This window comes from Ailuropoda melanoleuca, chromosome 9, assembly GCF_002007445.2.
Source record: "Ailuropoda melanoleuca isolate Jingjing chromosome 9, ASM200744v2, whole genome shotgun sequence".
Classification (NCBI taxonomy): Eukaryota; Metazoa; Chordata; class Mammalia; order Carnivora; family Ursidae; genus Ailuropoda; species Ailuropoda melanoleuca.
In genome coordinates, this window is record NC_048226.1 from 6,467,440 (window position 1) to 6,478,431 (window position 10,992).

The 10,992-nt window shown below is 59.2% G+C and overlaps 1 protein-coding gene across 2 annotated transcripts in view; it reads left to right on the forward strand.

The window, feature by feature from the left end:
* The first annotated feature begins 273 nt into the window (after positions 1 to 273).
* The window catches only part of MFGE8 (milk fat globule EGF and factor V/VIII domain containing), a 13,250-nt gene continuing 2,531 nt past the window's right edge, over positions 274 to 10,992 (forward strand). The window contains exons 1-6 of one of the 2 annotated variants that reach the window (XM_019800004.2): positions 274 to 454; positions 3,000 to 3,146; positions 3,516 to 3,647; positions 5,997 to 6,178; positions 6,588 to 6,743; positions 7,426 to 7,570. In XM_019800004.2, coding sequence (XP_019655563.1) covers positions 349 to 454; positions 3,000 to 3,146; positions 3,516 to 3,647; positions 5,997 to 6,178; positions 6,588 to 6,743; positions 7,426 to 7,570 — 868 coding nt within the window. In that variant the 5' untranslated portion in view covers positions 274 to 348. The remainder of the gene's footprint in view (positions 455 to 2,999; positions 3,147 to 3,515; positions 3,648 to 5,996; positions 6,179 to 6,587; positions 6,744 to 7,425; positions 7,571 to 10,992) is intronic. The other variant, XM_002919555.4, reaches the window with a different exon arrangement.

The window sequence follows — 10,992 nt, forward strand, 5'->3', positions numbered from 1 at the left end:
ACTTTTTAATTTGCATTTTTCTCATTATGGGTAAGGGCTAAGCATCTTAAGTCTAAAATTTAAAAAAAACTCGAAACACCAGACACCTCCTCCCGAGCCCTTCTCGGTCAAGGCGACTCAAGCCTCGGGCCCTGGCCATCCGCTCCCCGCGGGACGCCGGGCGTGGCCTAGGCGGGAGGCGGGGGCGCGGACCCCTCGGTGCCCCCCCTTCCCGGGCCGGCCGCGGAGCCCCGCCCCGGGTCCGCCTCTCGAGGGCCTGGGCGGAGCACGCGGGCCGGGGCGGTGCTGCGCCGCCTGATTTATTCCCGTCCAGGAGCAGGAGCGAGAGCCCCGCGGTGTGCACGGCCGATGCGCCCGCTCCCGCGCCCGCGTCCCCACGGCATGCCTGGCTCCCGCCTGCTGGCCGCGCTCTGCGGCGCGCTCCTCTGCGCCTCGGGACTCTTCGCAGCCTCCGGTGAGTCGATCGCGCCGCCCTCTGGCCCTCGCCCCTCCTCTCCGCGCCGCTCGGAAGTTCTCCGCGGCGCCCTCCCTCCACCTCCACTGTTTACAAACTTGGCCGAAGAACCGGGGCCGTGCGGAGGGGCGACTTCTCCGGCTGCGCCCCGGCTGCACGCGGCGATGCGCTCGGCCTCTCCTGCGGGCTCTGCGCCCTGGTGTTCTGGGCAGCGAAAGAGGCTTGAGAGTGGGGCGGGGACTCGGGACACCGGGTGACAGCCCAGCGGCCCCCAGGGATGGGGCTTATCCAAAACAAAGGAATCTGCTGTGTCGGGCCTCTCTTTTCCCATCTGTAAAATGAGGCCATTGAACTGTGCCCGACTCTGGCACGTCTTCCACCTGGAAGTTTCTAGGACTCTTGTACTGATAAGCCTTGTCCAGCCAACTTTCTCTGGCTACTCCCCCTCGCCAGCTCCGGCGGCTGGTGTGTTCATTGGAGTTTTGCATCCCCGGTTGTAGGTGTCTGGTGGGATGAGCGAGGGCCGGGAAGGCGGAGGAAGGGGATGGGGCTCTGGCTAGGGCCCAGGAGGGGGGCCAAGAGCCTGGGGAGGGACTTGGAGAGGGCTGCCTTCTGGGCTAGTGGCTTCCGACTCGCTCCCGCGGCCTTGGCGTGCCGCTCTATCTTCCTTGCTCCTCCTCCCCCGCGGAGGAGGCCTCCCGCGCACAGCTGGGCCTCCGGCGGGCTGGTCCTGGGGATGCCCCGTTTCTTCACCGTGGGGCCCACACAGTCAGTCGCCTCCAGGGCTGGGAAGAGGGGCCCATGATCGGCGCGCTTCGGGCACCCCCTCCATTTTCTCCAAGNGCGGGGGGGGGGGGGGGGGGGTCCAAAGCTGAGCCCCGGCGCTGTCTTCCTGTGACAGTCTGACCCCCAGGCCTTGAGCCAGAACCTCAAGGGCCCTCCAAGCTCCCGCTCACTTGGGGACTCGGAGCTGGTGGCTGTCCAGCGACCCTGAGCCCAGCTGGGGCTTCAAAGCCGCTTTCCACTCCTCTCTGTCCCCACAACCTGAGCCCTGGCTAAATGTGTCTGGAGAAATCACCCAAAAGGCGGGACTCTGAAATCGCCAAGGTAGTTTTGTGGAGGGTGATCTGGCTTTTCCCGGAAAGGGGAAGTACCATGGCTTATGCGCAAGTGAGTCAGCCTAAGACCTGTGCAGTGAGGGTAGGGGCCACCTTTCACTTTACTTTTTCCCCCAGTGGACCGCTTTGCCCTGGAGCAGAATGGAGAGAGGGTGCGGTTGGTTGGGGAGAAGTGGAGTTGGATTTTGTTGGGACAGGAGCCCAGGACTCTGGCCATTCCCAAGCCTCTGTCTGTGGCAGTGCCCGCAGCCTGCCAGGTCAGGGGAGGGGATTAACCTGCTATTTAAAGCCAATGACTAATAGCTCATTGGGAGACGCCTTAAGCTCCCAGGCGCGCGGCCGAGGTGGCCCTCTGAGTGCTCCAGTGTTTATTAACGGTGTTCCCTGTTCTCTCTGTTCCTTCTCCGGAGCTGGGCCCAGCTCTCTGGAGCTTTGGGATTTCAGGAGGGCGCCCCCCCAACCCGCCCCAGCCTGAGGTGGCATGACCCTATGGGGAGGAAAGGCCATTTCTCGTGTCTTACCCCACATGATGGGGTAGGCCCTTCTGGGATGCGAAGGTCAGCTAGAAGATCCCCCATGCGCCTGGCCTCCCTGGTGGGCTGCATTGATGGCTCACATCTGTCCCCCAGGCCCCCAACCAGAAGCGGTACGGTCCTCTCCAGGTGTCCTCCTCCCTCTGCGGTGTTTCTCAAATCGGCCTTCCTCCTCACCTCTTCCCCCNCCCCCCCCCCCCCAACTCCTCTCTCACCAGGAGGCCCATGGCAGCCTCTCACCTGAGCCACTCCTGTCACATTCTCACCCGGGAGCCTAGGTATCTTTGTGTAGCCCCAGGACACCTCCACAGCTCTGCAGATGGCCTTTTCTCCATATTCTCCTTCCCAGAATGGGAAATGGCTTCCCCACTCCTACGTCACGCTTGAGAGAGAATCCCTGATGTTTTTGATTTTGGTTTTTTTCCCCGGCGGACAGTGGTAGGCAGCTGAAGGAAGGTTAAGGGCTTCCCGTCTGCAGGATGGAGGGTCTGAGCTTGTCATTCCTAAGGTCCCTGCGGGTCTGGCCCCTACCTACCCTTTCTGCTGTCTTTTGGTTCTCCAGCTTCCCATGGCCCTGTGCTTCTGCCCTTCTTTAGAACATTCTTTCCTCACTACCCATTTGGGCACACTCCACTCCATCTCTTAGACCCAGCTCACCTGTCCCCTCTGCGAAACTTCCAAATCTGGCAGAAACCATACCTCCAGTGGCCCTTCCTGCAGGCTTCTCACAGAGCTGGCGATGCCTCTTCGTTACCCATTGGCCATTTGGCTTTCCTTTGGCTTCTCAAGGCCTGGACCACACCTGGTTTCCCTGTCTCGGCGACCCAGCATGCACATAGCCGCCCCCCACCCCCCGCCCCGTGTTGACTGAATGAATGACTTGCTATTCTTCAGTCGGAGCTGGTGACATTGCAGGTGACTTCTGTGACTCTAGCCAGTGCCTGAATGGTGGGACCTGCTTATTGGGCCAGGACGACACCCCCTTCTACTGCCTCTGCCCCGAAGGCTTCACGGGCCTGATCTGCAATGAGACTGAGAAAGGTACCTGCCCCGGGGCCCACCTCCCACGCCACACCCAGCTCCTTGTGTGGCCCGGCTGCTGGGCCCAGTTCGTCCCGGGTGGGCAGTGGTCCCCATTGGTCTGCCAGCATTTCCCCGGAAACTCCCCGTGCCACTTGGGAAGCCGGTGCTTCCCTCACTGGGACTGATTCGCCTACACCTGATCCTTCGTGACTCCAGGCTGGCCCAGGCTCCTGTCAGGCAGAGGAGAGAGAGGGAGGGGATGGCAGGGGGAGGTGGGCAGGGGGCCGAGTTTGTGTGGAGGGTCCTCTGGGACATGTGTTGCTGCCTGTCTCCGTCCCCGGCTCCTTCCTGATCCCCTGCCCACCTTCCCTGCCTCTCCATCCCCAGGTCCTTGTTTTCCAAACCCCTGCCGTAATGATGCCGAATGCCAGGTGGTTGACGACTCGCACAGAGGGGATGTCTTCACCCAGTACGTCTGCAAGTGCCCTCATGGCTATACAGGTGTCCACTGTGAGACCAGTGAGTATCTGGGGTGCCTGCTCCGACTGGGAGGCCCTGAGCAGCCCAGGCCACGTGCTGGCCTCACTCCCTGCCTCGGGGCCGCCTCTGGTAGATGGAGGGGGGACAGAGCCTCAGTTGGTGCTTCTGTTGTCCTAGACTAATTCCTGCTTGGCCTTCTGTCCTCAGACTGCAAGCCGGGCCTGATGTCCCTGCAGGGGAGTGAAGGGTGGTGGTGACCCCAGAGGTCATGGGGAGTGCTGCTGCCTGGGTCACCATGAACCAGACACAGGGTGTTAGGGTTAACTCCTGAGCGTTTTCTCCCGAGATGGGGAAACAAACACATTTTTCATCTTAGGGCCCAGGAGGTCCGACAGTAAGGCTGGGGCCTTGCAGTCTGACAGTTCCTGGCCCAAGTTTGACTGTGGCCTCATCACAGAGCTCAGGGAGGAGGGAAAGGCCTGGGCAGGCTGGGCCATCCCCTCACGGTCAGGCGGTCGGAGGCCCGGCGTGTGCAGAGGGGCTGACCTGCCTGGCCTGCTGGTTATCCAGTCAGCCACAGAATGGCCCTGGGTGGGTGCCCAGCCTCCAGCGCTGGCGGTGACTGTCCACGCTGTCCTCCCTCCTGGCCCAGCTGGAGTCCCTCCCACCAAGCTGGGACTCGCCCTCGCCTGCTGCGGGCGGGCCGTCCAGTGTCTTTGGCCTAGTGGGTCTGCCACTAAGAATCTCGGGCAGGGGCAGGCGGTTCCCCTTCGGGCAGATGTGGGGATGCTGAGGTTTGCTGATCTGCAGAAGCAGGAGGCAGTGCTGGGCCAGCTGGGTGGGTGCTGGGGGATGGGGGAGAGTACCTCGGAGGGCCTGTCCCTTGGGCTCGGGGCTGAGGCAAGTGTTTTTTGAGATCCTGGTTGGAGGAATGTGTGCGTGTCTGTGTGTGTGTGTGTGTGTGTGTGTGTGTGTGTGTGTGTGTGTAGTTGGGGGGTCACTAAGGCAGACAGCGCAGGGTGGGGCCAGGTGTGCCCACTAATTACTGTGCTGGGAGCCAAGGTAACCATGGGTGTGCCTGGGTTGGAATTACCCACCTGGCCTTTGCGGCCTGGGGTCTGCCCCAGATTGGATGTGGCAGCTCCCGGGGCAGAAGGCAGGAGGCAGCCGCAAAGGCGGGGGAGCCCCCAGAGGGACCCCTGCAGCCCCTCCTTGTTTGTTAGGTGGTGTGTGTCCTTAGAGCCCGCAAGGAGACCACAGGCCCAAAGAATGCACGGTGGGGTCCCTTAGAGTGTGGACATGTGAGGTATGAGGACCCAGTTGCAAATCCTGGCCTGTGCTGATCTTGGCTGCGTGGCTGCACTTTCTCGGCGAGACAGTCCTCGTACTGAGCTCAGCATGAACGTGGGCTGTCGCGGCCAGAATAGATCTGTCCCTGGCTTTTCTGGTTGGGGGATCTCTGGGGGATGAGAGGGGCCCGGCCTCCTGGGACCACATGCCTGGGGTAATGGTGAAGGTGATGGCCCCTTGGCTGGGGGCAACTTGGCAAATGGCTGGTTTAAGACCAATAGTTGGAAGGGACAAACGGTATGAGAGAAAAAGGGATGGCATTCACGCTATACCTGGAAAAGTCCTACCAGTGGGACTGTAGAAAATCCAAGCAGATTTGCTATTGATTTATTTTATTTTATTTTTTTACAATTTTACGTATTTGAGAGAGAGAAGAGACCTCAAGCGGGGGAAGGGGCAGAGGGAGAGGGAGAAGCAGATTCCCCGCTGAGCAGGGACCCTGACTGACATGGGCTTCATCCCAGGACCCTGAGATCATGACCTGAGCTAAAGGCAGATGCTTAACCTCCTGAGCCCCCCAGGCGCTCCATGACTTGCTTATTGCTTTATGTCCAGTACAAGTACTGTTCGCTGCCAGCTGGGGTGCCCCTTCTCCCAGAGCCATCCTGGGGAAGCCAGGGGTTGGGCTGGATGTGGTGGTCCTCTTGGTGGGCTGGGGACACTGGAGAAGAGCAGGCCACACTGGAATTCCCTCCCACCATCCGGGCCCCCCCCCCCCCCGAGAATAATGGTTGCTCGACACCCTCTGAAAACAAGACCGTCTACCACAGCCTGGCAGGAGATGCTGGCTGCCTGTCCCAGTGATGCCACGAGTGCTGGCCTGGCCTGGTACCTTTGGGCAGCCCTGGGTCCCAGCCCCCATGGCTGTCCAGAACCCCCCCTTCCTCACCATGCCCCTTTTCTTGGGCCCTGAGAGTCCTTTCCTGGTCTCTGCTCTGGGTCTCGGCAGAGGCTACACAGTGTTATTTTCTGGGGCTCTGGGGCCCACGTGCTCGGGTGGCCACCTGACTGCCACCTCCCCCTGTCCCCCGCCTGCAGCCTGCGCCATGCCTCTGGGCATGGAGACGGGTGCCATTTCCGACTCGCAGATCTCTGCCTCGTCTGTGCACTTGGGCTTCATGGGTTTGCAGCGCTGGGCCCCAGAGCTGGCGCGTCTGCACCGCACGGGCATCGTCAATGCCTGGACAGCCAGCAACTATGATAAGAACCCCTGGATCCAGGTACGGAAAGAGTGGCTCTGGGGTGGGCGGAGTGACGGGAGGGGACAAGGCGAGGCGAGTACGCCTGCATTTGGGGGGTCATAACCGAGGTCCAGGTAGCAAGGTCGTGGGTTCCCACAGGTGAAAGTATCTGTAAGTGGAGGGCAGCCTTGCGAGGGGGGGCGTGGGGAGGGGTGTGCTGGAGCGGGGGGCCGGATGAGGAGCAGACCCCAGGCTGTGGAGGGGCTGTTTGCCCTGGATGAAGCCTTTGGGGGCCTCGTCCCTCTTAGTGTGCTTTCCTGAGCACTGGGCCCAAAGCTCTGAGAGGCCCCGATGAGAAAGCCCCATCCTTTCTGGGTAGGGGGAGTGGAAGGAGTCTAAAGGACCCGGGAGGGAGATAAGGGTACTGTCCTCCCTGCCTGGGGTCCAGGTGAACCTGATGCGGAAGATGCGGGTGACGGGCGTGGTGACACAGGGCGCCAGCCGCGCAGGCAGCGCCGAGTACCTGAAGACCTTCAAGGTGGCCTACAGCGTCAGTGGACGCAAGTTCCAGTTCATCCAGAGTACAGAGGGGACGGGAGACAAGGTGAGGGCTCTAAAGGACTGTGGTCCGCACCCTGTGGGGCTCCAGAGCTATTTGAGGGCTCCCAGTGGAGTCAGGGTATGTACGCTGGGTGATTAGCCATGTGGTGGGTCACCAGTTGCGTTTTGGTTCCCTGAAATTGGGAAACCCACGTTATGCCTGTGTTCTGTGGTTACAGGTGATAGCTCCTACTTTATAGATGAGAATAATGAGACTCAGAAAGGTTCAATGACCTGTTGAGGGTGGCTGTAGTGGTGGAGGTCGGATGCATTCTGAGCCTTCAGGGCTACCATGTACAGTTGTGCAGGTTGTATACTGCTCAAGGATGTCATTAGTAAGTGAGCAGCATGCACGATGTAGACATCTTAGGTTTGTGTACTTCTGCCTGTGGGGAAATTAGTATGATAAAGGGTCTTGAGAAAGGAGTGCCTTTTCCTAATTTGCAGAGGCACCCTATCTATAGGTGATAGGTGACCCTGTGTGCAACACAGGGGTTTATGCCCAGGCCCCATGATGACCAAGAAAGGTGTGAGAAGGGAAAACTGTGTTGAGGGCTGTGGGTGGCCAGAGGAAGAACTGACCCCCTGCTGGCTCTGCTGCCTCCCAGGCCTGACGGGAGGTAAGGCAACGCCAGGAAGCTGGACTGCCCACACTGACCCATTCTTCCAATCTGCTTTCTCCCTAGATGTTTGTGGGTAACATGGACAACAGTGGCCTGAAGGTCAACTTGTTTGACTTCCCTCTGGAGGTGCAGTACGTGCGGCTGGTGCCCATCATCTGCCACCGTGGCTGCACCCTCCGCTTCGAGCTCCTTGGTTGTGAGCTGAATGGTGAGTACGGGGGCTGCGGTCAGTGCTAAGAAATGGGCTTCCCCTCCCGCTTCCTTCTCAGCCAGGCTGAGCTGGCTGGCACGGCAGCAAGGTGGGGGACCTGGGTTCCCACAGGAGGTGCGCACGGGAGGGGTCACCTGGCCCTCAGCGTGCTTGCCTCCGTGTTTGCGGTCTGCCAACCCTTGGCATTTCGGTTGGTGGGAGGAAAAAAAAAAAAAAGACACCCCTTCAGTTGTCGAACTATTTTCTGTTACTCTGATTGGTTTCTTGAACTTCTAGAACGCGTAGCATGAGTTCTGTTTTGCAGATGTCAGCTCCCTGAGGTCAGGAAGTTTTGTTCACGGCTGTAGTCCCAGTGCCTAGAACGGTGCCTGGATTGTAGATGTTCAATAAACATTTAATGAACGAGGGAATGAATATGGAAAGGGAGGCCCCGATAAATTATTTATCAAGTGCACACAAGCTGGTAGGTATTAAAAATTGCTCTAGATCCCTGGGCTTTTGACACCCACCCACTTAGTGCTTCCCCCCACACCCCCCAACAAACCTGTAACTCATCATTCAAGACAAACATGGGGACTTCTAGAGTCCTGGGGCTGGAGCTGGTCCCTTTCTGCTGCCCTTTCTAGAGAGAGTCCCAGATGGAGTGATGGGGGGCACGAGAAAAAGATAGGTTTCTGATGAGCCAGGAAAAAGTCATCGCTGCGCAGGTCAGGCTGCAGGGGCTGGGCTGAGGCACTGTCTCAGCCCCGGGCTCTCTGAGGGCTGGGTAGTTCCACTCTTTGCAGCCACAGCGCCACCTGCTGGCTACTGGTGGAACTGCAGGGCTCACTAGGCCGAGCTGCAGAGGGGGGGAGAGGTGGCTCTCTGCTTTTCCTGTCTTACTCGAGACCCGCCCTTTTCAAGTATGAATTTAAGTCATTGCATTCCCTCTCCCAGAGTCTTTGCCTTTTTGGGCCTTACTGTTTAAATGGGGAGTTAAAGACTGCCTTCTGCTAAAAGGAAATTTAGGCTGGTGGTACAGGACAGGTCTGGGGGCTCTGCAGCCTTTGCCTGTTTAAGTTGCCTGCGTGGTTCATGGTTCTATCCCAGCTGGCTCCCTCCTAGGCCAAAAGAGGGCGAACCTGGCAAGTTGTGGAAACTGTCCTGTCTGCTTTCCTCAAGATCTGGATCTTCTCCTTTCCCTAGTCGGCATTCCAGCGGGGTGGTGAGAGTGTTGGTGTGTGCGTGCTTGTGTGTGTGTGTGTGTGTGTGTGTGTGTGTGTACATGTGTGCACATGAGTGGTGCTGAGGTCTGAGTTTGAGGACTCCCCTGTTGGGATGGCTTTTGAGTGGAGGCTTGAATGACAGAGCAAGCTGCATGAAGAACTTGGAAAGAGCATTTCAGGCATGTGAGGAGCTGGCAAGTGTAAAGGCCCTGGGGCATGCCGAAGGATAGAAGGCAGGCTAGTGTGGCTGGAGCCTAGAGAGTGAGGGCCAGCTTGCTGGGTGATGAGGCTGGAGAGGTGGATGGAGCCAGACGAGCTGGGCTATATGGGTCATTTTAAGAATTCAGATCTTTATTCTCAGAAGAAGGGGCAGCCATGTGGGGGTTGGGGGAGTGCTAATAGGACATGATTGGAGTGTGTCTAGAAGGGATCCCTTAGGCTGTGTGGGGAGAATGGGGGCAGAGGGCCATCGTGGGTGAGGGAAGTCTGTGGGAAGATAGGGTGGCTTGGATCAGGGTGGGAGACTCGCTGGGTTGAGCGGGTTACAGCCGTCTACTCAACGTGAGCTCCGAGGACCCAGTAATAGAAGCATCACCTAGGAGCTTGTAGGAACGTGGGCTCTAGCCCCATCCTGGACCTATGGAAGCAGAATCTTCATTTTAACAAGATCCTTGGTTGGTCTATGAGAAGCACTCGTCCATGGGGTCCTTCCCAGAGTGAGGGATGGAGCAGAGAGTCCTGGCCTTTGGCTCAGTGGCCCTCCGACCGGCATTTTCCCTGGAAGGCTGTCTGACTTCATCAGGAGGCCTAGGAGTGAGGGGGCACGAACTGTGGGGAAGCAGTGGATCTGTAGAGGGCTCCCCCTTGAGCCTAGGATGCCGACATGGCACCCTCTGCAAAGCTGCCCCAGGCCTGAGCCTGCCTGGGAACGACCCGCTCCCTAGCCCAGTAGCCCTTCTCTCTGGGAGGAGTGTGGGGCTGACCTCGCACTGGACATCACGGGGTGGTGCGAGTAGCAGACATCGACAGACATCGGTCCGGCTGGGAGGCAGAGGTCTTTAGTGGCCAGAGTGCAGGCGTCTGGGGAGACGGTGATGTAAAACTCCGTATACCCCAGCCTGCTCCCAGCTGGAGGCATGGCTTTCCACCCCTGCTTCCCCCACCCCCAAGTGCCCCCAAAAGACAGAGCCGAGTGAGCATTCTTTCAGGTGGGGGACACATGCATCCTTCTCCTGGGAGTTTTATCTCCTCCTGCCCATCCCTAACTGTCCGGGCCCCTGCAGGCAGGGTTGCAGAACTGCTGGGCACACCGCTGAGTGGGCAGGCCTACGCAAAGCCCTGGCCAGCTGCCCTGCCCGAGTGACAGCACCCAGAGTGGCCAGTGTTGAGTGTGAAGGCCCCCTGGTGGACTCCGTGGGAGGGGCTTCTGGGCAAGGAGACGGTCAGCCCTGAGCCCCCTGGGGGTCCTGACTTCTCTCATTTCCACCTGCTCGATGGCAGCAGTGTTGTCCCCTTCATCCCCGGGTTACCAGCAGGCAGGCCTGCATGGCTCTGGAAGGGGGCGTGGGTGGTGATGTCACAGCCTGGTGTGGTGATGGGGGGGGAGAGAGAGAGTGTGTGTGTGTGAGAGAGGGGAGAGGGAGGGAGAGGGAGGGACTTGGGCACAAGGCCTACTGTCTCTCAGCCGGTTTCCTCACCCACAGAATGGGGTTACTGGTAAGGGCTTTCAGGTTCTTTGCGGTAGATGAAATGGCAGAAGTGAGCGCTGGGTCAGTGGGATGCTTGTTCCTGATGTTCTTTTTTTTTTAAAGATTTTATTTATTTATTTGACAGAGATAGAGACAGCCAACGAGAGAGGGAACACAAGCAGGGGGAGTGGGAGAGGAAGAAGCAGGCTCATAGCAGAGGAGCCTGATGTGGGGCTCGATCCCATAACGCCAGGATCACGCCCTGAGCCGAAGGCAGACGCTTAACCGCTGTGCCACCCAGGCGCCCCTTGTTCCTGATGTTCTTGACTGAGATCACAGGCCTCAGCCTTGTTAGATAGCAGCTGGACCACAGGAGTGAGAGAGAAGTGCTGAGTCCTGTGGAGGCCCAAGGCCCACCCAAGTGAGGTGGTCAGGGCAGGCTTCTTGGAGGAGGTGTCTCGTGAATCAGGCCCGGAAGGCGTTGGGGACGTGGTGGCAGGGCCTGCTCTTGAGCAGAGGGGGCAGG